Source organism: Empidonax traillii, unplaced genomic scaffold (assembly GCF_003031625.1).
Source record: "Empidonax traillii isolate 1590-97213 ecotype Southwest subspecies unplaced genomic scaffold, ASM303162v1 scaffold132:size1788729, whole genome shotgun sequence".
In the NCBI taxonomy this organism is placed as follows: Eukaryota; Metazoa; Chordata; class Aves; order Passeriformes; family Tyrannidae; genus Empidonax; species Empidonax traillii.
This window is the reverse complement of record NW_020955325.1, coordinates 1,059,738-1,087,253: the sequence shown is the minus strand read 5'-3', so window position 1 is coordinate 1,087,253 and position 27,516 is coordinate 1,059,738. Positions and strand designations below refer to the sequence as shown.

Sequence of the window (27,516 nt, the reverse complement as noted above, 5' to 3'; positions counted from 1 at the left end):
CAATCTAGTCATCCTTATAATAATTTCCTGGCTGGGCACAACTGCTGCTCAACAAAAATGGTGGGTAGTAAGTGCTCTGAAAAAGGTTTAGGAAAGCCTCAGAGCAAATTACTTATCTGTCCGTAAAGAAATTTTATGTCTAAGTCAGGAATCCGGTGATTTTCTATTCATGAACTTCAAATATGCATCACAGTAAGGACAACCCCATTGTTTCAGAAGAAGACTCTCAACAGGTTTTTTAGATGATGATAAGCATCTGCTTGTACTCAGCCTCTGGAGCCCCAGCTTCTTCAGACATTTGGCAGTAATGTGAAGCAAAATTGGCCTGCTTCTTCAGAACATTAGTTTGTTATTAAAATAGTATGTCCATTGCTGAGGGCAGATAGACATATAAACTCTGCTCTCTGGCCATGATTTATGCCTGCCACAACTGATTTTTCCTATTTAGGTCTGGGAGTTTTTTTAATATTTCTTTAACCTACCAAATCAGTATTATTTTCTTAAAGGTTATTACTAATATCCCTTGATCTTAAAGTAACATTTCAAAGAATCACTTTTTAAAAAAATTTTGTGAACCATCTGCTTCCTATATCAAAACAGTAAAATCAAGCTCTAATTGTACAAAGTATCAAAGGCCAACACTGGATTCTTAGGAAGCTAGAAGGACATTTTTTAAAGTAGATTCAGAGTTCAATGATATGAAAGAGCAATGTAGTTAAACAGCAGTCTTCATCTTTAAGGATTTTCTAGGGCTAATTTCCAGTGTGGAAGAGAAAATGAGGGAAACCTTGGAGGCAGTTTGAGTCCTACTTACCCCCACATTTTGATACTTAGAACTTAAAATGGAAAATAAAAGGTGGGGATAGCACAAAACACAGCTGAGAGTGACAAGTGATTGCAGTAACAAAGGAAGATGAACTCCTTCATCTAATTAATTACAGCCTGTCCCGTGCTACTGGGCCCATGCTCTGGGGGTGTGCACGTGTATGGGTGCGGGTGCACTGCTCAATTGCTCAGTTAAGGCAGGCAGCCTCAGTATTTCCCTTTTAATGATGCTGCCAGATGATTAGCCCAAAAGCTCTTAATGAATGCGAAAAGAGACTGCCAAGCAGCAGCAGCAACCCAGATCTCCCCTGGGGCAAGCTTGCCCATAGAGGATCCTTTTTCTTGGTATCAAGCTCCATGACCCATTCAGATAATAACAGGGCCAGCTGCAATGTATGTCTGAGATAGGATACCAGACCCTCTAGTCCAGCATATACACAACAATCCTTTATGGCAAAGCTGAAGAAAGAAATCATGCAAACCAGGGATTCTTCCAGAAATAAAATTACATCTACTACAGAGAAGAGCACTCCGATGAGTAATGGAGTCTGTTGTTTTCACCTCCTTTCCAAACTTCATAAAACTAGCAATTCCTTAAGAAATAGGTCTTTCTTTACTCTGAGCCTCATGCTCCACCTCCATCAACAGTTCCCTTTTCTAGTTCAGGAGAAAAGCTGATAAGCACCTTTTCTTCCATGTGGTCCTTCATAAAATACCCATCTTGAGGTTAAAACCCAAAACCCAAGGAAAATTCCCTAAGAATCCCCAGGTACCAAAAAAGGGCATTCCAGCAGGGCCAAAGAATAGGACTCAGAGGAAGGAGCAAAACCCCTGTCTTGAGAGATGTAGAGAATGGATAAAGAGGAAAAAATCATTCTGCAGCCCTGTTAAGACTTCTTACCTGTTAGACAGGTCATCTTTGCCAAGGGGGTGACCTGATTCCTTGGCTGCTGGCATACATGGTGCCTTTTTTTTTCCAAGCTGGGCAAAGAAGTAGCACAGGCTGGGGAATGGTCAGTTTTCCTTGATTCAACCATGATATGCACAATAGCCGAGGGGCTGCTCTCAGGCCCCAGCAGTGAGGCCAGTCGGGAGTGCAGTTTTGTTATTGTAGCCGCAGGCCCACTTCCAATCCAATTACACACAGCAGCTGTGCTAGATCCTCTTTACCATCCCCTTTCCTTCCTCTGCTATATAATTCCAGGAAAGGTTTTGTCATTATCAGAGGCAGTGAGTTAGGGTGAGTGGCATCTACTCTAACTGATCAAAGGAATAAGAGCATGAGGTAGAAGCCAAAGAGAAAGATGTTTGCCCCAATGTCTATGGAAGCAATAGTGTTTGAACAATACTATCCTCCTTCACCCCGGGTAGAAAGAGTATTCTGACATTGCATGTGGCATACTCCTAGAAGTATTCACACAGGGAGGGCTACAAACATGATGGTGTTTGAAAGCACGAAAGCAAACATGCAAGTGTTCACATAGATGGCGCACATAAAAGAGAATGTGTGCAGGGAGCAAGACCTGAGGGTGAATGTGTTTTATAGTTGACCACAAGAAGATGCATATCACTGCAAATGAGAGCAGGAGGTGCACAAGTTGGGGAAAGAACTGTTAGGCATGGAATACAATTCCTCATCTTAGAAAAGACATATCAGACTACATAGGTGATAATGCGAAAATCCCAACTGAGACAGAGCTGGTGAACAGGAAATATCTTTTTCCTAGTTTGTGGGGAACACAAGGAGCAGGAGTCACTGAATTAAATTCTCAAGTAACAGGTATAAAAACAGCTGAAATAAAGTATTTTCCACATTACAAGATTAAACAATGGGACTTGTCATCACAGGATACACTGGAGTGAAATATTTTAAATGGATTAATAAGAACAAAGAGTGGACACATTCAGAGAATATATGTTCATCGATGACTGCAGAACACCACAAACTGGATGCAGTATCAGGTCAGAAAGTCCTTAAATTGGTAACTACCAGAAAGCACAAATGTATCAGGACAAGACCTATTCTAACGTAGTTTCTTCATCCTCCTCCAAAGCATCTACTTTCATAAAAAGACACTTCTGGGATAGAGGAATTCTTGCTCTGACCCCAGTGATCACTACTACTGCCCCATTGTTGAAAATAAGTGTGCATGGAACTGAAAAACATTCATATTTCAGTGCAAAAAAATTCCAATTAGGGGACAGTACCTGTGCAAAGGGCACGCAAGAATGAAAATAATGGTGGCACCTATGAAGAAGAGCCTAAGCCTGTACATACTGGTTTCAAACACCTGACGAATGGCATGAAAGATACAGCATAGATGGATTCCTATTCTGATCTACTATCCTCTGCAAATAGGAAACTTCAGATGGGCTGAAACCAACCATTTTCATGCCCAGAAAGCAGAGTTTTTCTTTAAAGAAGCAGAAGCCAGCATACAGGTACTGCTTAAATGACCCTATGATATGGAATTAGGGAGACCAACTAGAACAGCAGCCTTGAGATGAAGAAGGAAAAGAAGCCTTTAGAGGTGGAGTTTGAAAGATTAAAGACCTGTATCAAAAATGTGCTAGTATACTTTGTGCTTTCAAGGATCTCTGTATCTTTATGAAAGAGTTGCTCGGGCAAACAAGGACTAATTTTTCTTCAGGGAACTACAAGTTCTTTCTTCATTCTTTCTCCTGCATATATTCTTCCACTAAAAAAAATACCTAAGTGAGACAGGACCATATAACTTGTTCCTGGATCTACTGGTCTTTTCCCAACTATTTATCTTTCAGAACCTACACCACTGGTAAAGAATGCAAGGAGCAAAGAAAGGAATAGATATTGTGCAGAGGTGACAGAGCTATCCATTCTAGTCTGTGCTGCACACCACTTCCCAGCCAAGGCACTTAACCTCTGTATTAAGGCTCTTAAACTCCACAGTGTTCAGCCCAAGCACTCTAAGCATGTTGTGAAGGTGACGTGAGACTGTAGCTATAACCCCAAAGGGAAAACTGAAGTACTGAAAAGAGGAGTTATTTCTCCTCCAGATCACACAGCGAGTCAATGACTCAGCTGAGTGCAAACAGCAACGATTCCAATTCTAGAGCACTGCTCAGAATGTGGTGTTGTTATTTTATACCTGGGTATATAACATTTGCAGGACAGGTGAGTTAACATGTGACAAACTTTTTTCATTTGTGAAATAAGCCAGATGGGATCAAGTTGGCTCTTGAAACTAGTGTAGCACATGAGCCCCTGTTGCTACAGCACTCTTCTTCACAAGCAGAGACCTCACATCCAGGAAGGCTCATGCCACACATTTTCATTTACTTTGAACAAAACCAACTTCTTTGCACCTTACAGAAACTGCACTCAGCAGAACCCTGTGGTCCCCACTGCTGTCAGCCCCAGTCTATTCTCAGCTACCTCCTCTTACTGGGGAATTAGTTCTAACCAGTCTATTCAACAATAATGAATACTCAGTTAATCAGCGGGCTCTTTACGGCCCTTCTGCTGCCTATGGTAGTTACCACTAGCTCATAAAATCCCTAATTTGTCTTTCAACAGTGGATGGTTAAAGTAACCATTTTGACAGGGGCCTGAGGCTCTGTCCTCACAACACAGATTAGCTGGAAAGCCAAACAGGTGGAAAGTCTCTGCACAACTTGGCAGAGGGTAAGTGTAGACCCAAACTTGCTGGAGGTCTAAGTCCCTGCCCAGTCACACAGCAGGGCTAATGTACCTCCCAAGGTTGATCTGAATAGAAGGATGAGACCTCACAGGCATAAACAGTGACAGAGCCCTATAATGAGGTGTAGTTAGTTGACAGACTGAAAACATTGGGAAGAGTGAGGGAGGACATGAAAAAGAGCATTCACATGTGACTAGAAATCCACATGAGAAAGCACACAGCAGTCCTGAGAATAAGAACACGTGTATGAGCAATGGGGAGAATAAAAAATGCACATCCAAGTATATAAATTATGAGAATAACAGGGCAGTGGGGCAGAAGAGCAGTCAGGGAGCAGAAGGATGGTGCCCATACTAACAGCAGTTTGGTCCTGTGGCACTAGATATGCCACCTCTGATTGGGCTCTTACGAGTGATGCTATCATCTCCTGCACACCATGAGATGTCCCTGATGTTGTTTGAGGCAACACTTGTTCTTGGCATAATATGAGTCCTACTGGTAGAGCACAGCAAGGCCATGCCTTCTCAATTCAACCATCCTCAGCAGGATGTGGAATACAGAGTAAAGCGGTCTAGTTCAAGTAACCCTTGTAGCTGAAGTTGGGGGACTCTGATCCTTTCAACAATGAGACAGCAGACTGAGGAGGGCAGTATGGAGTTCTCTGTGGTAACATACATCATTGTGGAAGAACTCAAAAAATAAAAAAGCACATAAAACACACATTCTTTCTTCCTTTTAAATGAATCATTTGTGCCCTGGTGGAAATAAAATTTTGATACCTAAATAGGATCACACATTCACATTTAGCCCGAAAGACACTCAATGGTTTTTAAAACTGTCAAATAAAATAACACCAAAAAGCCCTTTTTTAGTGGAACTGAAACTCAACAGGTTATCAGTGGGAGTAGCAAATGGAGTAGACTGCAGAAGGAGAAAGAAAATGACTGAACTAGATTTACACGCCAGACTACACACAGATGTATCAGAAATATCCTGTATACAATGCAGTATTCAATGCCAGGTAATTAGCAATACAAGTAACCATTTTTAATGTCATTTTCATTCAGAAAACCTCCCTTTAACTGACCAGCACAGTGTAGCCTCTCAATAAGGAAGTCTGTGACCTTTGCTACTACAAAGCCCTCCTTTCAGCAAAGACTGTTCAATACAGACCTCGTGACATCCAGTAGGAAGAATTGTTCTGTACACTCTCAGGAAGCGGGATGAGATTCCTGCCCCAAAAACTACCCACCACCACTCCTTAAAGAGCAGCCTTTCCGCTCGGCAAAAGCAACACTTACCTGGAATATGATTGACATCTGCCGAGGTGTTTTCATGGCAAGCAGAAAGGAGAAAAAGAAGAGAGAGAAAGAGAAGAGAAAAAAAGCCATTAGAGATGCACACAGAAACTCAGCATCCTTGCATGGAAATCAATTTCATGCAAAACCAGAAGTAATTAGGTTTCTTTGAAGGCCACCCATCTGCAGCCAAGCACGCCGCCATGCAAGGGAGGAGACATTGGCTCCCTCTCCACTGTGCATGTAAAAGTGAATCCACCACCATATCTGTCCGGAGAGAGAGTTCCTGGAATCAGATAGAACCAAGCCACGTCAGTTTCTGTAAGAATATTGGTTAAAATATTCTACTGTTTTTCACACAAATGCATAAGAGAGAAATAAAAAACAACCTTCCTGCAGGAAGTTTCTATAGCACATAAATTCAAGCAAGTTTTCAGAAAAATAGAAAAGAACCTGCTCCCCTTTTACGAGGGGCCATGTGAATTTATGACCAGGTGCAAGACACCCAAAGTACAGAAGAGAGACCATTCCTTTTCATTCCTCTTGCCCATCGTTCCCCAAACAACATCCTTCATTGCAGACAGCAGTAGAAGTGGGGGAGAAGGAGTATGCCAGATGCCTGCACATCCCACATGTTGTCTTTTCACAGGCTGGTAAATCAATCACACAAATCTCAAAATAAGTAAGTCCTTTAAAAAAGGCAGAAGCAAGACTATGTAAATCATAGTATTGATCACAGAAAAGCCATATCTTTGAATGTAGTGTCTGTTTTGGGCAGTGCCCACCAATCCCAGAGAATGTACTTGTCGTAACTTTTTTAGCATCCCAAGTTTAGTCTTGCTCTGAATAGCTACACTTACCATAACACCAGAAGGGAGGAGCCAAAATCTCACGGGATTAGATTAGATTAATATATTCCTTCCAAGGCAGCCCTCAAAAAAACTAAGCAAAATAAAAAACAAACCAACCAACCAAACAAAACCCATCTCCAAACAAACCAACAAAACAAACAAACAAAAAAGCCTCACAACTTGTTAGCATTCTCCCTTGGAGGCTTGTACCTTGTCCAGGAATTGTGCTGTTAGAGGTATCACCTTTCCAGGCAATAAATTAATGATTTGGACTACAGATCCCAGAACACTTCTGCCATAAGTCTAGGAGCATGACATGCTGGGTGCACTGGCTTCACACCAAGGTCTAAGAATGTATTCTCCTACCCCAAATGTACCCACCAATTTCCATCAGTATTCCCCCGTCCTGTCCAAACCCACTGTTTTGCTGTGAAACTGGGGCCACATATCTTCTTCAGACAATTGCATTTCAGTGGTAAGTGATATCTGTTCATGTTGCTTTTTGTTTATCACCCTCTGTTACTGTTTGCTTATCACTTTGCAAGGACTCCAAAACCATTTGAGGAAAAGTCCCTGTGGTACATCACATATATATCAAGCCATCCTTCCCTAAGGAGGTAACAACCTAAATAAAACAATGCATAAAGAGGGGAGGGACTATTGCATTGGCTCATTTCATTTCTATAGCTTCTACTAAACATATAGGTCAGATCTGATGAGGGTTATTCTTTGGTTTTCCTCTTTTAAGGTATAATTGTATCTAAGAACTGGTGTCTTGGCATGCAAGCCTGGAAGGACACTTAGCACTGAAAGTTTACCTGAAAGCAATTATTGTTATGTAGGAAAAGAAAACAAGTGTCAGGCAGCAATGCATGCACTGAGGATGGAAAGCAAAAGGAGGTGAAAGCAGGGGCAGAAGGAAGGATCAGTAACAGTTAGAGATGATCGCATATCTCAGAAGAGGTAGAAGTGAGCACCACAAGGTATTACAAATGTTTCTGATAACCTAGAAGCTGCCCAAAAACCTATTCTAAGCAATTAAAAAGCTCTAGGCTCATGCTGTCCTATCAGCCTCCCTGCACGCCTGACAGTGGAGCAGGCACTGCTACAGCCCGGGCTACCTCAAGGGGCCTGAAACAGCAGGCAGACTCACCAGAGTATCTGTGCTCCAGAAGGAAATCTGTGGGATGTTTAGGGAATAAAAAGCATCAGCAGATAGAAAGGGCAAAGGAAAGAGCTAACCAAGAGTGAACAAGGGATAAACACATTAAGTAAATAAGAGAAGAGGCAGTTGGCTGTAACTGATACACTGCTTGAAATAATACTTATTTAACTATGTGAGAATTAAACAGGTCATGAAGCTGTTAAAGAAGGGGAACAATGAAGTGCTAAGAGCTAACATAAGCATCTCTAAAATGTAGTTTCTTTTTACCTGTATTTTTACCTATATTTTTTGTTCCCACCTCCCTAAGAGCAGGCATCTCCCATCCTGACTGATTTTACTCTAAACTTCCTTTTTGCTGTATTTTTTTTAAAGTTTCCACCAAACACAATTTCTGTATACATTAGTTGCATCACAAAAGTCACTGTTTGCACCTCTGTGACACTTTTGCAGTATTTACCTACATGGTAGCCCGGGTTATTATTGTTACTTTCCATACTAAATAAAAAAGGAGTTTCTTGTATTGCAGACACCCCCCCATGTGGTATCTACTGGCAAATGCTGATTTTCAAATGGTGAAACTACTTAGTTTTTATTTTAAAACAACAACAAAAAAGCACTGCTTTCTTTATGAAGACAAAAAATAACATATAGCAAATCAACCCTATAATAAATACCACTGTGGCAGACAATGGAAACTGCCATGCAAGTCACAGAATCACGGAATATTCTGAGATGGAAGGGACCTATAGGGACCATCACATCCAATCCTTGACCCTACACAGGACAGCCTCAAGAATCAATTCATGAGCCTGAGAGTATTGTCCAAATGCTTCTTGAACTCTGGAATGCTTGGTGCTGTGACCACTTCCCTAGGGAACCTGTTCCAGTACTCAACCACACTCTAGGTGAAGAACATTTTCTTAATATCCAACTTAAGTCCTCATTGGAAACACCTAACACCTCTGCAGTGTTGGTATCCCATTCCACTGTGGGGCACAATTAAAACTGTGGTTGCATATATAGGCAAAAGGGACCCACCACTACGTTAAGGCTGATGCCTCCACAATTAGAAGAACCTTCATGCCTGAAGAATGGCAGAAAACAGACACGGCATACAGGCAGAGCAACCAGATTTAGGGAGCTGAGTTGACTCTCCTTCAGACCCTGTCGACTGAGATGTTCTCTCAATTCTCTTCAAGATTTTCTGATTTGCTTAGAAAAGGACTTTTAATACAATGTCCTTTTTAATACAATGTCCCCACTCTCTTCCTCTTCCATCAGCAGTATCTTCCTCTCCCCACACGGGTCTCCTCCCTGACAAAGGGACTGAGGACATACAGCATTCCAATTAAACCAGGAGCATGTGGAACCCTCAGCTAGCAAAAAAAATCCAGTGACCATGGGACTTAATGCTGCGTAGATGACAGTTTCTCCACCTTTTTTCAGCTCAGAGCAGTTCAAACACAGAAAGGTCTTCCTCTTAACAAAAGACATGGCATAGTTTGCTTTATCCTATACACGGGAGTCCATTTATTGCGCCTTTGTAAAGGGCTGAGCCGCAAGCCGGTGCTGTTTGCTTTTGTTCTTTGATGCTAATAGCTGGGTTGAAAGAGGGATCAGCAGGGCCGCTGCCTTTGTCTGATGCAGCAGCCTCAGCCATCTGGGTGGGGTGGAAGGGAAGCAGGAGGATGAAGGCAAGCAAGAGGAACAAAGCAAACGTTTTTATAGCGCAGATCATTTTCATGCCACGTACAGGAAACATCCAAGGTATCTTTCACTCTAACCTTTTCAACAAGAAGTTTAGGAAAAGGGGGAGGCTTCATGAGAGTGTGCTTCTCTCCATCTGGAAGATAAGAACAGTACAGACTTTCCATGCGTACCAGCCCAACAGTACAGATCATCTTGGCCTGAAGAGACCTACTTTTGTTTGCATCTCTGTGGTCCATTCAGTCTTGTCCCTTGCTTTGATGTGTTGTGTATACCTGCCTTCTGCCAGCTAAACTGTGAGCCACTAACTGAATTCCCACATCACAAACAAGTTGGCAGGTGGAAGCATCCTAGGCTAAGTGGAAATAAGCACCTAGAAATGAATGGCACTGTCTTGTGCTATAAATCCCTAAAGTTCTCTAGCATCCCCCTCTGGTGACTCTCTCTCTGAACACTAGTGTGTGGAGAGGACTGGGGAGCAGGCAGCAACTGGGGAGAGGAGGAAGGCAAAAGTCATAACACTTAAAGGCATTTTTTGTGTCATAGGAGACCCACTCCCAAATAAGAGGAGATTCAGCTTTTAGACAGGAAAATTACTGTATTTTGAAGCTTATTCAGATATTGATACCTAAAAAAGCTTTTCTAAAGCAGATTTGCCTCTCATTCTGCAAATACAGAAAATGGATGGACAAAAGTAAAGTTTCACTGACAGCATGACTGATTGGGAACTCTGTCACTTAATGTGACTTACTGACATATATATATATGGTCCCTGAACAGTATATTTATACATATATATACTGTTCAGGGACCATAGATTGATCCATTTATGGCAAACTGTGAAATTATTAAAAAAATATATGATGAGCCAGCCTAGATTCCTGCCTACAGTGTAAGAGGTGTTGATTACTCAGAAGTTGGTGACTTCCCCTAAACTAAGCTCTGATGCTACATGTTAACAATATGAAGAGCTACATTTTGGCTCAGCTAGAAACCCCTCAAATTGCCATGAGCAAATTCTTCATTAATTTGATACTTCATCAAACAAAGTGTTAATTCCAGATGATGATTGGCAAGTGGTCTCATTCCATCCTTATCTGTCTGTTAAGGTAAAGGTAAACATATGGTCCTACTTCACCTCCTACAGACTCCTCGTCTTTCTCTTCAGTACAAAGTGCTTCAAAGCCTTCTGGGAGGGTTATAGCAACTCAAAAATAAATAAAAAAAAAAAAAAAAGCGCACTTTGATTGTATAAACAGCTTCTAACAAAAATTTGCTTGAGTAAAGATGGGGGCTGTAATGAGATCAATTCCAAGCATTAGCACATCCCTATAGTACCCATGCTCACACAGGAGACAGACATTTTGAAGATTGTTGTATTTAGGGTTAACTAGGTTAGAATCTTGGCTCCACTGAATTCATAAAATACTTGAAAGTTATTTTAAGAATGTCATGATTTCATCCTTCATATTTACTTAACATCGTTTGTCTTACAATGGTAGTAGAATCCATCACTGGTATCCTTCCACTGATTCCAACAGAACTGCCACAAAAGTAAATCTGACCAATTCTATTTAATTTGTTTAATGTTTAGGACACTGAAACAAATCCAAGACCACTCCAGTCTACGATGTCTATCACTGAGCTACACACTGGGATCACGAAGAACTTCACAGTACTAGCAGGTGTAGGCCTTATTGTCTTGCTCCAGAAGAATAGGACCCTGTAATTTGTGTTAATGGAGTGTTGAACACTTCTGATTTTATTCAGTAGAGATAAGTGGTGACACATACACAAACAAGTTCATTACAATCAATTACATTTCTCTGTGTCCTTTGTCCTATGGGATCTCTTAGGCTGCCAGTCTCTCGGGAATAGTATTCACTTGATGTGTTGCATAGAATTGCAGACATTTGTGGTACTGTGCCTTTGCACAGCTAATACTTGGGATCCCAAAGCACTTATTAGCTGTGAATATAGGAATCATTCATCCAGTACTGAAAAGCAGCCAGCTCTGAGGTGAAAGAGACAGATGTTTAACAGCTTATGGGAACGCCATACAGCAGTTTAGCATGTCAGAGTTAGAACAGCAAGAACTACTTAAAGAGGCAGAATGAAACTTGGCTGATTGTACTAAAAGTGCCATATGATTTTAAAGCACTTGTGATTTAAATGAGGTGAAGGGATTTGATTTCAAATCTTATCTGAATGATTAACAGTGATTTGAGGCCTCCAATGCTCTCTTCCATACTGTGCACATTAGTGTTGTGGTCAGCCTGCCCTCTCCACAGGGTCAAAGGTGAGGTCAACTGACCTGTGCCTGAGTATGTCATCCTCTGAAGCATACAAAATTTGAGTGGATCCTTTACCTGCTAAAGAAAATGGACCCTATACCTTAAGGAGCCAAGCTTTCTCCTCTCAGGGAACCAAGATACTCAGGCAGAGTGAGCACTAGAACTAGCTGGTGAGACTTTTGTAAACCTGTAAATCACTATGGTTTCACAACAGTTGTCTGGACATTTAGAAAAGTGCTTCCATATCAACATGGTATAGATGGATCAGGTATGCCTGCTGCTTTCAGAAACCAATGCCCAGAGTTACTTAGCTCCAGCAAGAGTAAAAAAACCCAAGAAAAATTTTAGAGAAATGAATTCCTAATAATCCCTCTAATTAACTCTGTATCATTACTATTCTTAGATAAAGTTACTTGCTGATTTCACAGCTTTCAGTGAAAGTACCATCGTTCTCCCACACACCCCAACAAATACGCTAATGTACATTCCTCGGGGCCCTGGCTACACTGCTGGGGAAAAAGTCAATAGTTCAGTAGCCCACTACTAGCAAAAATCCAACTGGAATTTAATTACTCAATGCCCTCCAAACAATTTGTTGATCCTCACTTAAGCTGCCTGGATACAATGCTTGAGCACTCCAGGATGAAACCTCTTTATGTTTCATCCTAGGGGCTTGGACACTGGAAGAAATAGAGGATTTTCTCCCTGCTATTTTGCACAGCACCCCCATACCTCTCTCCACGCAGACAGTTATGTTCCCAGTACTGTGGGACGCACAAAGACAGATAACTGTGTAACTTCTGAAGGGAAGATACAAGCAGAAAAACCAGAGTGCCCTTCATATCACCATAGATAGAATGAGAAAAAACTTATGATGCTGAATGTTAGAAAAATTTGGCAGCAACAGGGTAGTTATGCTCTGGATTAGCTTGGCTACTGAGAGTTTACCAAACAGCATTGAAGACTATTAAGAAAAGACTAGACAAGTGTTTCTCATTATTATTATTTCAGATTCACCTGATTTTGTCTTGGAAAGACTAGTTGTCCCCTGTGACCTTTTCCAATCCCGTTTTCTATGATATTATTATTATTCTAATTCAAAACACACTCTACCCAGACAATCCTGTCAGTAACATCTGCCAGGCATCATAAGCTAGCAGCAGAGCAGACACCAAGGCCAAGCCTCTGACAGTAGCCATGCACAGGTACTCAGGGAAGAGTCAAAGGAACTGAGAAAATTCACAGTACCATTATTAACAGCTTATATCAAAATGCTTATCACTCCTTGACAGACTTTTCCTTCCTTGAATCTGTCAGGTCTCTTCTGGAACTAGAATTGTTGTGGGCATGGAACTGGGTGTGTATGTTCATTTAAAACTTGCAGCTGAATGTAGAACATTGGGTATCCCCAACCAATTGCTTTTTAAAATACTATGAATAAACATTCTCTATTCAGCATCACCACAGCATTCTTGATTATAACTATCTACCTCACCTCCTGCTTTAGCCACTTCTTTTCTAAACTGAAGAGTGCTAGTCCATCAAGACCCTCTGCATATGGCAGCCATTCTGTACCTACAGTGAAAAGATATCAAAGCTATCTACAGCATGACCAGTTTTGAAGTTTATCCTTGAGTTAGTTGTACTAGGACATTTGTATAACTAGTATATTTTAAAACAGTTCTAAATCCATCTGAGGCTTCTCCCTCCCCTAGGGGCATACAGTACCACCAATCTGGCCAAAACTCCAATGAGAACAAACCTATTACTCTCGTCAGAAACACAGAATGAAATGAATAAGAAATGCAGATTGTGTTTGAACAAATCATCCTAAGAGTGCTCTACCTCTCTGGAGACCCTTCTTCCTCACCAGAGCCTGGTGCAGATCCAGACATCTCTTCTCTTTCAGTATCATGCCCACAAGTCCTATAAAGAGCACTTATCTGCCCTAGAATTCACTTTCAATGCTTGGGCCAAGAACAAGCTATAACTCCTGTGTCCAGAGGAGAAATGAAGCATGTCACAGAACAAAATGGAGACTCTTGATAGCATGTGCCCAAGTTACACCCATACAGTACACAGTTTCCTCCACAAACACTATGATTTGTCATTCCATGTTCTATGCAAACAGCAGAAGTCATCATATGGTGCATCATGTTACATACTGGAAGTCTCACTGTTTTTTTCCACTTAAGAGGTCAGTCACAGGGAAGACAAAAAAAAGGACTAAATTAATTTCCTGCCTTTAGCTACAATATTTGGGACCACTATTTATAAAGCATTCATATATTAGGAGCTGTGGAGGGGTTATATAGAAAGTTGTTTTTCAATTTTATTAGGTCATCTTCAGTGGTAAAGAGAGGAGGATGATTTCTCTTTCTCTCCCAGATTGGATGAAACAAGAACCTATGACTTTCTAAAAGCATACGCTGTTTATATTTCTGCCTTCTTTTTCACACTTCTCTAACATTACCTAGGCATCTCTGTATCTGCTCCCATGCACCCACTTATGGCTGGTAACTCCTATCCTCATTCAGATTTCTTTTCAAGGGAAGAAAGTCTCACACTTTGCAAGGCTTTCAAAAACTACTTGCAAGAGAGTTACATTCCCATGGCATGTCTTAATTACAATTGAAACTATGCTGCCATTATGAGCCAAATTTTCTCTCGACTTGAACAAGAACTAAAACAACCAATGTGACACTTCAGTGGCTGCATCATTTCATTGCAAGACTCTCTCTTGTAAGCTGTAGGTGCCTCACACAACAGATCTTAGGGATACAGGAGTCAGGTTTTCTCCAATGGTCTTCTTATTTTAATTGATTTAGGCATCAGGAAGGAATGGCAACTGCATGTATGTCGCTAAATTAAATACCCTCCCTGCCAGGAATGCCTTTGCTGGATTCACCAACATAGCTGGTTCTTCTCAGTTCTCTCAGATCTGGCAAAGGCAACAATGGTAGAAGATTATCAGGACAATCGGGAGCTTGATGATGCTGATGCCCCACAGTGGATTTTCCCAAGCTGACCACCATGAAAATTAACCTATTTTTGAGGAGTCTTGTGACTTACACTAAAAAAGTGAACTAGCCATGTGACTCAAGAAGCTTAAGCTAGTTTCATTGCAGGCAGTCTGCAATCTGCTCAGAGTACTGACAACAGGTCTATGGTGTTTCACCTTTGTCTGCATCACTTGCAAAGCTGACACAGAGACTGGAAACCCATAGAAAAAGTACCTTTCTTCCTGTTGAGGAAGAACCTGCACACATGTTGAGCATTTTCAGCTTTGTCTTGTTGCCAGAACATCACCATGACAGCTATCAAAGGCATTTACTACGGCAAAATCCACTGCAAATTGTGCTGCCTCCATTCCTCTCTTATCATCCAAAAAATGATGGATGCAAATGAACTTTGGGCATATTCCCTATGACATATACAGCAGTGAAGATATTCAATAAATAGTAACACAAAGAACAGAAAAGGGAGTTAACACAAGAAGATTTGGGGTAAAAAACATGATAAGTAAGCAGAGAAAGGGTTCGTTAAGCCTATGAAATGGCCCAAGCTATAATCTATTTGCTGTACCCAGTCTTAGAATTAATAAAACAAATCCCTCGACACATCTGACAGAGTTATTAGAGGATATTAATATTCCCCTCAGAGCAATCTGAAGAATTGGAAATGGAGTCACAGAATGCTGTGACTAGCCTAGTCAGGCAAGAGTAGAGGGAGAAGAAGGGGGTCCCTTCTCCAAACCCACTTGATTCTCATTGTCAGCATTGCTTATTCCTGCCCAGCCTGCTCCAGAAAGTGTCAGAGGCTGCAGAACAAGGGGCAAAGCTAAAAGAGGAAAACTTCCCATCCTCACTTCTGCTGCCAACTCAATCTTACACGAGGCAGGAAGAAACATGCTGTGCCACCGGCTGAGCTCTGTGATATCTGAGCCCTTCCCTGCTCACAGCAGGAGGGGGTGTCAGGTCACAGCAGAGAGGACATCCTGTACCCCTGGTCTCAGAGGCCACCACCTGAGTTCTGAAGAAGAAGAAGCTCTTGCAGACTTCGAGAGCAAGAAACACTCCTTTTTCTGGTTACACTCGGCATTTACTAGTGCCATATGCCAACACTCTTTGTGCTGCATCGCAGCATCCCCAGACACAAATGACATATTACACCCATCTGCAAGGTACAGGGATGTCCTAGAAAAATTGAGAGGTGGCATCTTCTGCATTAAAAGGGACCTCTAGCAGGCTCCACCCAATAGCCCAGTTATTGTATCATCATTATCATGGTATCTCTTTGTTGGAAGGTCTAAGTAGAATTATTAGTATTTCACCACTGAATCCAACTTATATAATTGTTACACACCTCCCTAAGATTCCTGAGTATATAAATCCCTTAATGAAAAAAAAAAAAGGGGATAAAACTCCGGCTTTCTTTCTGAACACTTATTATACCAAATACAGAATCAACTCTAGGTTTATTATAGGATTCAGATTGGATTAATCTGGAACTCAGTTCTGTATCGGGAACTTTGCACAAAACACCATATTTGAATAGTTAGTGATCTTCACCAGACAATGTCTGTTCTGTTGAGCATTGTTCTTGGGGCTTGAGAAGCCCATACAGCAGCAGCAGCAGCCACTACACGGGAACCTGCTGGAGTGCTCTGTGTCAGCCTGTGCTGTGTGCTGGTGGGCACTACGACAGAAATAACACCCTAACCCATCAGGAAAAAATAAATTATTCTCTTTGCTACACAAAATAAAAGGCACTGCAGCATGGGAAGGAGGAGGAAAATCCATCCAAGGTGGATGATACCCAAGGTCCATTTGATGGAGCATGAAAGCAGGGTTCCCAACTGCTGAAGGACATAAGATTTCCTCACTATCATCTGTATTCTTCTTTTTAATACACCTTATTACACTATTTGTTGTTGAGCCTTCTTATTAAGGTCCAGAAAAATCCCTGCCCACTACACCTCTCTCACCCACCCGGTCCCCATCTTTAAGGGGAAGACTCCTCAGAAAAGGCTAGCTGGTTAGCCAGCTGGTGTGCTAAGATTTGTGCTTCAGGAGGTCTCTTTGGCCAAGAAACCACTTACAGTCTCCTGTTCTAAACACTCATCTCCCTGAATTGTCTACTGATGTGAAAATAAAGACCATCATCTTGAAATTTACTTGGTATCTATAATGCACTTAGCATGCCTCTGGATTTGCTATAAGAATGACCTAATTATTGATTTGTTCACTCAAATTCCAATTTGGATGGAGTTCCAGTGTGCCTGAAAAGTGAAAACTCTATTACACATAAAAATATATAGTGCATGCTCCTCCAACTTACAGTAATTATCCTAAATACATCATGAGTGATCAGAAGAAATGCATCTTCTTTTCCTCTCCTTCCTACACTTATGTATCATTTTTAGAGTATGTGTTAGTGGGTTTTATATTCCATGTTATTGCTGTATTTGCTGCTGCAATATATATATTTAAATTAAACAGAAGTCATCAGGAGGTTCTATTGGAAGCATTTGCCTTGTTTGTTGTTGAAAGGCGCTGCTTGGAAAAGAGTAACTGCTGACTTCAGTAAAATGTGAAACATAATGACGGGAAACAGCTGCATTCTGCATCTTTCAAAACACTAAATTTTCTTGTGTGATTGTCTAAATGTAGACCTCCAGCAGGATTCATGCAGATGCAGACCCAAGTGCATAATCACAGGACCTCATACCAATGAATTCAGCAGATGTCTCTCTTCATTGAACGGACGAGGATAAGGCCCCTAAAATTACTGGCTCTTGCATGCAGAAAAAAAATTGGTTCATTTTTTCTTTCAATTAATCTGTTAACATAATACTCATAAGCTCATACCCAGAAAAAACAGAAAACAGATAGCAAGGGTATAGGAGAAAGGTGTACGTCTTTTTGGTATTAAAAACAGTGTTTTAAAATATCTACTTTTTCTTAAGTCTGTGAAAAGGAGTGCATGCAATAAATAGCTTCCATGCTCATTATCTCAGATCTGTTATATAAAAGAAACTGCTAACAATATGAAGCTTTTCACCTCCAAGCCACCAGTTCAAATCCACTGTATGTCAACAAAGATTCAAAGTTATTCCCAGTTAGCAGTCTTTCCATGATCTAAGTGAAAACAGATGAGTAGACTACTCAATTCATCTCCTGGCTGATTTCTGAATCCAGAAAATCCAGCATCATAATAACTGGCTTCCAAAGTACACAAATGTGTTAAGCACTGTATAAACTGAGAAAGCACAACCGCCCCTTCCCACTGAGAAGACTGCCAAACACTCTATCAGACACTAGCACTAACTGATAGCTCATTTGGACGTTAGCACAGAAAGAACACAATTTAGTCTCTTATTTCTAAATGCAGTTCCTTTGCTGAAAATTTCTACCAGATGCTTGTTACATGAGTAAAAGCCAATACCTCTCCTCCAGAAACTATTATTCACCAGCCAGGATCCAGCTCTATGTGTTCATGCATGAAAAGCATAGAATAGGAAGATATTAGCATATTCCAGATTCTGGCTGTTCCAGAGTGTTTGTGCCTCCATGTCTGATCAGGTCAAAGAGAGACACAGGTCCCTCTTACTTGAGGGTCTGTAACTGCAGCATGAACCAGGGAAAGCCATTCCGTTTATTCTGATTACAATTTACAGAGCCTCATTCACTGCCAGGTAAATAATCAGTCCCACACTCAAAGAGCTAATAACAACTTCCTTCACTGGAAAGACACAGCCCTGAAACAAAACAATAACAATGAGGAAGCAGGGATGCAGTTCATCTTTGGATTTTGGTGAAGGACATAAGCACTATTGCTGAGGGATTTGGAAGAGGGATGGTAACATCTTTTCTACGTCCTCTTATTACAAAAAGGGTAATATCTGTTCTCTCTTCTTCAAGAATATGTCAGTGTGGATCTCTGGAAATGACTGGAAAGCAGTAGCCTTCCAGAAGTGTAGGAGAAAAATATTTCAGCTACATCAAGGAGTGGCTGAAGAACAATATTCCCGAACTAGCTGTGTTTTCAAAGACATAATGTTTAACTAGATTTTTTAAAAAAATATTATTCTCCATTGCCACCTCACAGCATGTTGCAGAAACAGGCACTAACATCTGCTTCTGAGTTCACAGAACCACATAATCACAAAGTAATTGAGGTCTGAAGGGTCATTCTGCGACCATCTATTCTGACCTCCCAACTCCCTTGGGGCCAAACTAGAGCAAGTTTCTCAGAACTTTCATTAGCCAGGTTTTTACTGTCTTCAAAGATGGAAGACCATGCAACAGTTAGTGAAGTGTGCCTGGATATGTGAAACAGTTTCTTCATATAAAGAGAGCTGATCTAGCTGGATATGCATTCACATAATATGGAAGAAGGATGGGTGGGGGGCAGTCAGAAGTATGACAACCCAAATACTGTCATTTGGTGAAAGGTAATCAGGAAAATCAGAGTATCACCCAATCCTGGATATTAGGTAGTATATATGTGCAAGTAATAGAAAACTTAAGCCAGTAATTGAAAAATTAAGCCAGTAGAAACCTAGCACGGGCAGTGTATAGAGAAGCAGATGGAGCACATGGTATCTTCCCCTGTAAACAAGTCTGTCATGAAATCTCTGTTTTAACAGAATGTACAGAAGAACATTCGTAAGGACTTTTTTCAGCAGCCATCAGTTGCTGGGTACCAAAAGTCTTGTGAAGAAGCTTGCCAGTTTGGAGGCATAGAGCAACAGGGTTAACACTACATCCAAATCCTGATCATTTCCCAGTAAGAGAACAATTGAGTGTATGTTCCTGGCTCCTTATATCATGTAACATTTTATGGACATCTTGCCTATTGGCAGTGGCACAACAGAACCCTGTAAAAGAAGCAGAACACTATGCAGATCGGTCCTTTGTATTCCAGGACATAACTGCAGCTTCATCTCCTTCCGAGAGCCCAACATTCACCACCTCAGGTAGGTCAAGTGGATATCTGCACCTTATAGTGATATTGCCCTGGAATGCTCATGACCATTGTCACTGCAGGAAGAGCAATAAGGAACATTCTTTTTCTCAAGAATTAGCCATAAAGCGTTGAGGTAGAAACATGCTATCCCCTTGCTTTACGGTGCCTAGACAGAATATATGGACCTTGGCCATTCTCCAGAAGGATAGAGGTGAAATCTAACAAATAGCATCAGCTCTGCACACCACCATTTGAGAAGCACTGATTCCTTCTTACAAGCATAATACAGTTTAACCTTTAAAGAAAAAGAAACTATCCAAGAGGAGCATATTGCCCATTGGTCATAATGTCCATGAACTTAATTGCTTGTTATTGGTGAAAGAGAAACTGATGTAGCTTGAATCTACTGAGGGAAGTAGAATGCTCTTCTGCTCCAAATGTGGAATGCTTGATGAACCCTCCACAATAACATGAAGAGTAAGGTTAAAAAAATTAAAAAACAGGTCTTGTCTTAGGAACACTGAGGTCAACAGGATCACTCTGAGGTATGCCCTACAGACTGGGTAATGGTATGCAAGAACTCCAGACAAGTCTTGAGCTCTGTGATGTCAGAGAATAAAGGCCCACTCTGCTAGTCTACCTCAGACAGAAGACAGTAGGTATGCATCTGCTAGGTTCATTCAGACTCAGAACAGGAAAACGACCTTTCTTATTATTTGGCATAATAGAGCACGAGCAAAAGGTACTTCTTCACTCCTACGTAGTCTCTCGTATGACTGAAAAAGAAAGCAACACCCACTTCTACTGGGGCAAGCTTTCTTATGAGTGACACCCTGAAAAAGAATGGGAAAAAAAGGTAGAAAAGATTAAATTGGTCAAATAGCTATGGCCATAATGATTTTACAAGAGGATGAGTCTGTCTCCAAAGATTTATTCACTAAACTCTGAAAGTGCTCCTAATCACCACAACAAATTTACAGGTGTAAAATGTGTGTGGGCTGTATTATCAGGGAAGACGACAACACTTATCCTCCAATATCTCAATAAATTTTAGGTTGGTAAGAAGGTTAAATCTATTGATCTGAGAGCTGCATTCACTGCAATTCAGTGATAAAATGCAAAGCTCAAGAAAGGAAAAGTTGGGCCTTCTGGTATTTCAGAACTTGCAGTCCTGTCCTGAATTACAGATACAGTCTCAAGTGAGACACTGTGAGCCTTAGTAGTGCTTTCTCACTAGATCTTACTGTTCACAATCTTTCTCCATACCCATAGGGAAAGACACTGTCTCAAATGTAATGCATGCCTCCTCCTTACTGACTCCAGATCACTCAGCAGTGCACAGTCTCATGGCATACAGATTATCATTGGTTTGCTGGATACTGGTCAATTTTAGGCTATTCCTGACAAGGTCTGAGGCAGGACCTTTGCAATCACCTTAGAAAACAGAGGACCTGGCTCCACTACCAGTGATGATCATGACACCCTTGGTGTTGCTGTGTCAGCACCATGAGTGACATCATCTCTGGCTGTTTCCTATCTGCTATAGTTTCCACATCAGTCTTCACTTTCCTGTCTGCTACAGGAGGCATTGAATGAAACCACCTCATTTGGGAGCAGGAGGCCAGAGCTTGTCTCCAACAGGACCTTCAAAGACTGTTCCAGCAGATGGAGCTTTTACCTCATACCTTGCAATTTACACTTTCTTATGGAGAATTACTGTTGGGCATCTGCTCCTTTCTGAGATTCCCACACTCAGAAGAGATGCCTGTTGTATCCATCCCATACAGTGATTAATCTTGGAAAATACAGAGCACTTAATGCTGGCAGGGCTTTGAATCCCAGAGCATTCAGGAGGAGTTCATTCAGACAGACAGGAACAATTCATAGCAATGGTCTAGGTGATAAGAGAGATGAGTATTTTCTCAGAAACTAGTTTAGTTTGACTGTGTTAGCCATGTTCCACTATCTAGTTCTCTGCCATAAGGCTTGGAGGGAAAAGAAAGAAGGTCACAACATCTTTATATTATCCCATTAAAGGGAGACGCAAAGTTCCTACAACTCTCCTAATTTCATATATGTGTGGGCCCAATAGGACCCACAGTGACATATGAAGACCCAGAAGGCTTCACTCCCCAAAGCCAAGAGCAGAGGAATGTGAAAAAAGAAGACTGTTGCAGGGAAAAAAAAAAAAAAAAAAGGAGATTCATGCATCATTGCATTGCTCTTTTACCTGTCAAGGTTCTTGGAATACATCTGATGAGGGCTTAGGAAGGTGTGAGAAGTGCTTCTTTAGTATCAGGTGGCTAATTCCAGCAAGGGAATCAAACATCAAGGGGAGGGAGATTTCAAACCCTCAAAGCAGATGCTGATGGAGGAGATCCTCTATGATGTGAACATTTCATTTACCTGAAGACAAATACTGAGATGCAAATATGGCAGTACAGCTTTACATTCCAACTGAGTGCCTGAAAGGCTGATCAGTTTTCCATGCTTGGACAGCCTTCCCACCACAAACACCTAGCATGACTGGGTTCTCCCTTGCTGACTCACTTGTTTTTTCTCCATTTGCAAAGCCCAACCCCCAGACTCCTACAGCTTTGCCTCAGAAAGACAGCTTTGCCTTCTAATGCCAGTATGCAAAAGCTGGGCTGGCCAGTCACAACCAGGAGGCTCTTCTCCTGTTAGCCATGATCATCTTGACAGTTCTGCTTTCTCCTCACATTATCTCTCATCTCTCTCACTTCACCTTCCCTCCCTGAAATCAGCCTCCTCCATATACCACTTCAGGGTTGGGGGCAAGAGGAATGAGGGTCAATGCCGAAGTCAGAGCACTATCTGCTTCCTTCCTTCTCCCAGTAGAGTGATAAGCCAAAGAGAGTCAGGTTAAAGCCTGGGTGGGACAATTAGGCTGGAGGAAAAGCATTAAAAAGCAGCAGAACCATAAGCAGCTACAAAAATCAACTCATGGTTCTGCTCCAAGAAAGGAACAGCTGGAGTGTTGATGTTTAGATGTGATTTGGCTTCTGAAAGTCTGCCAGAATGATTTAAGGAAAATATCCACACAGTTACAGGTCTGTGGACCACTCTCCAATCATCTATCATGGAGCTAATAGCTCTACAAATATATCTCAGTCTGGACTGGCCACTCGCTTTTCTGTGAGTATCTTGGGATCCACTTTGACAGCGCTACCAACAAATGTCACTCCTGATCTTGGGATTGCCTGTTAGTTTAGATCTGCTTCCTTCTGGCCTAGTTCTGATGATGACATTTATTACAGACATAAAGGAATTCCAGTGATGTGCTTCTTCACAGCACCAACAATGAAATTCTGTTGTACCCTGCACTTAAATAATTCTAATAATTTATTTTAAACAGCTTTTGTAATAAATGCCAGGTCAGAACTGTTAGTTCCCCCTTAGCGGATGAGTTCTATTTGAATCCTGTATGCTATGCAGTATCTGCTGGAGGACAGCATGTTAAATGCAGTATATTACAATTACACAGAAAATCAGAGAGCACCTTTAGGTTAAAGAGCCTCTATTCATGTCTTCCCATTATGTTATTGTTTCCAGCATAAGCACATGGTCATCATGCCCCATCTGCCACCATCTTCATTCCACACTGAACTTTCTGCTCACTTGGGTAACTGTTCTTTGCCAGGCAAATTTGTTTTCAAGTGTAACATTAAAAATGGGACACTCTGGAACCTTTTTTAGTGTCTAAAGGAGAGATTTTTGGGGAACGAACACAAAAGAAAGACTTTTCTAAAATGTTGTTTGGGGTTTTATTAAGTTGTTCAAAGAGAGCAAAGATAAAAAAAGAACAGGCCTTTTCAGGAATCCATTTTCCATGTGATCTTCTCTCTGCTCATGGCTTGGACAGGTGTACCCATTGCTGGGTAAAAACCTGTCTGGATGGTCAGGCCTCAAGAGTGGTAGTGAATGGATTTGCATCCAGCTGGTGGACAGTTCTCAGTATTGCAGCCAGTTCTATTTAATATATCTGTTGATGATATGGACAAGGGGATCAAGGGCACCCTCAGTCAGTTTGTGAATGACAGCAAGGTGAGTGGAATGTTGACCTGCTGGAGGGCAGGAAGGCTCTACAGTGGGATCTGGACAGGCTGAATTGATGCACTGAGGCCACTGTCATGAGGTTCAACAAGGCCAAGTGCTGAGTCCAGCACCTGAGTCACAATAACCCCATGCAGTGCTACAGGCTTGGGGAAGAGTGGCTGGAAAGCTGCACAACAGAAAAGGACCTGGGGATGCTGGTAGACAGCCACTCAGCATGAGCCAGCAGTGTGCCCAGGTGGCCCAGAAGGCCAGTGACATCCTGGTCTGTATCAGCAATAGTTTGACCAGCAGGACGAGAGCAGTGGTTTTCCCCCTGTACCTGGCTCTGGTGAGTCCACACCACAAGTACTGTGTGCACTTTTGGGCCCCTCATGACAGGAAAGACATTGAAGTGTTGGAGCACATCCAGAGAAGGGCAACAGAACTGGTGAAGGGTCTAAGGAGTAAGTTCTGTGAGGAGCAGCTGAGGGAGCTGAGGTTATTTAACCTGGAGAAAAGGTAGCTCACGTGTGACCTGACCGCTCTTTAGAACTACCTGAAAGGAGGTTGTACTCAGGTGGGGGTCGGTCTCTTCTCCCAGGAAACTAGAGACAGGATGAGAGGGCATAGCTTCAAGCTGCCAAGGGACCTTCAGGTCGGTATTAGGGAAAATTTCTTTATAGAAAGGGTTGCCAAGCATGGGACCAGGATGCCTAGGGAAGTGGTTGAGTCACCATCCCTCGGAGGTATTTAAAAAATATTTAGATGTAGCACTTAGTGGAAGGTTAATGGTTGGACTCAGTGATCATAGGGGTCTTCTCCAACTAAATGATTCTACAAAAATAACCAAACAAAAATAGACAAATTGAAAACTCTTCTATTTCCTTCACATATGAAATATCTTCTATACAGTCAGTTCTATCCCTCAGCTGGAAGTCTAGCACAAAAGAATCCTGCCTTCAGTGGTTTGTTGGAGCCACTCCACTCTGGAGAAAAGTTTCCAGTAAAACACACTGTCTTATTGACAATGAAAGCTGGACAGGATGAGAAACTTACATGAGAGCATTACCTTTGCTGGTGTGCAGAAATTCAGAAGGGAGAGGAAATGTAAGACCATAGTACACTTTCTCTACTCACCTTCCATCCAACGGGATGCTCAGCAAAGTATTCAAATATTTGAAATTAGTGTTTCATTTTGATACTTTAGGAGAAATTATAAACCTTTCTCTACTGGAAACATTTAAAGGAACCAGATTCTGTTTTGAAAAGTTGTATCAAAGTGCACATAAACCACAGATGGGACAAAGCAGCTAAAACTTTTATTGCTACAAGTCTACTTTTCCTCATTACTAACTATAAAACAACACTAAACAAGGGAATCCATAAAGCATAGCCCAAGTAGGGCAGCATACTGGCAAGAAGTAGGGAACAAGCTATTTCAAGATTTTTTCAGTGACAAATTTATGTGACAACAGCCCTAAAGGGCAGAACTTCTTGGATATGGACAATTCATTCCACCAGAAAAAATAAAAATGTACATTTCTTTGGAATTCTATCAATTGAAATTTTTACAAGAATCCCTAAAATCCAAAGCTTCACATTCAGTGTAATTCATGGCATTTTGTGGCTTTTCCACCACACTTGGATAAAACCAGATAAATTACTGTATTGTTTAATACTTAGGATTTAGCATTCTGGATTCCAATTCCACCTCAGGCAGCTTCTGACTTGAAACCCTTCAATAATTCACATTCTGCTTGCCTCTCAGTTTTGCGATCAGTAAAATGGAGATAACATGCATTTCACAACGCAGTAGAGCGATGTGAAGGCTGACTGATTTATCAGTAGTTGTGAGATGCTTACGAATACTCTGATGAAATGTGCCACATGTATGCACAATTTATTATTAACCTGACAGCATTTTAGCTCTTTTGTTTTCCTGCCTTGCACACAATTCAAGTGCGGGATGCCTGAAGCATGCTGCCATGTGGCATTTTGATTGTAGCAGGTACTACCATTTAATTCTGAAATTCAGAACTTTAACATCCCATTTAGGCAGGATTTTGGTCATTCATTTTCTTCTTTCACTCAGTTTTAAAAGAAAAACATTTGAATGGTCTTGAGTTTAGTTCAGTATCAGATCATTAAAATCAAAATTATTAAACGCAAACACAGGTAAGAATCTCATAGAGGAATGTGCTCCTTTTGCCAAATTTTTAGAGGTGGAAAAGGACTGAAATAAATACAATATGAAGGTAAAATTATCAAAGCTACTATTTTGAATTCCAGACCAGTCATGAGGCTCCAAGGTGCCCGAATCGCTTTTCAAAATACAACTTAAAAATAATTTTTTTAACTGACAAGATCAACAAACCTAAGTACATTTGGGTTTAGTTCTTAGTTACGCACAGCTTCCATCAGTATGAATGAAAGCTTTGCCTGACTACAGAGAACTTCGTGTATGAGGTTAATTTTAAGTTGAATACTACTTGTGGGACCAGATGTGCAAGAAAACATTTTATGCAATGATCTGTACATCTGATATAGTTACTACAGAACAGCTCATCCCTGGCACGTCTGTATATGCAAGTTCAAATAGTTCACACAGCAACACTGCAGCAGAGCCGTGCACAAGGAGAAAACAGCTGGACAACTGTAAGGGCATACACTAACCCAGATGTAACCTACATTTTGTTTCACTCCCAGACCTGAAAAGGGACTTAAATTGTTTTAGTCAGCACTACAACAACAACATTTTGTTAAATAACCAAGAGGAAACTTAAGCAATTTCAGCTCTGGAAGAAAACTAGTGGAGACTGTTACAAATGCCCTAAAATAGTGGGATATAGATTCATAGATTTTTAAGACCAGAGGGAGCATTAAACAGACCTACAATACAGCAGTGACCTCCACTGTAAGTGGTAGCAGAGCTATAATTAAGCACCACTGACAAATGAGGTCTGAAATCACAGCCAATTGTTCTCCAGAGATAGAGGATCTGTTACTTAGTACTTTGGTTCAGCTATCTTTTGCCTCAGGCAAACTAGGAGTCCCCACACTAGCAATGGCAAGGAAAACATCCCAGAGCTCAAGAATGGCTGTCATGCCATACCAGTGCAGATCCCAAGTGATTTTCACAGGCTGAGCCTTGTTCACCCAGCCCAAATCTCAGCTTGGGCTGGGTGCATTTCAAAGAGCATTTCTTGTACAGAGAGGTATTTGTTACTCTCATCCTTGGGAATGCCTGCTGATGGGTCCTTAGGTCCAGCAACACTGTAAACTACTTAGGTTCTATCCAACACACTAAAAAGCTAAAGACCAAACTGCTGACAACACTAGCCTCTCAAATCAGCAGCTGTGGTTCTTCATTAATATACTCAGCCTTGCTGCCTTCACTGTCACTGCTGAGAGACTGCACTGTTCAGTGATACTGGCACACCTGAGAAGGCAAATTGGGAAGAGCTCATTCAAGTCCAGTCCACTCCAATTAGTCCTTGGACCTTTCCTTTAGTGGAGCTCTTGACAAACAGCAGTAGCTATAGATCTGTCACTTCCCATGAACTGATATGATAACAGTGCTGCACACCACTCTCCTCTCCTGGGCTGTTTCAAAGGGTACCATCCTGGTCATCACCCTACCTGTGCTCCAGGCTTCACTTGTGTCTTCAA

General features: G+C 41.4%; 1 protein-coding gene across 1 annotated transcript in view; it reads right to left on the bottom strand.

The window, feature by feature from the left end:
• Positions 1-27,516, bottom strand: part of NRXN3 (neurexin 3) — a 744,047-nt gene that overhangs the window by 648,776 nt on the left and 67,755 nt on the right. The window contains exon 3 of the mRNA XM_027883699.1: positions 5,807-5,824. Within this exon, the coding sequence (XP_027739500.1) occupies positions 5,807-5,824 (18 nt within the window). The remainder of the gene's footprint in view (positions 1-5,806; positions 5,825-27,516) is intronic.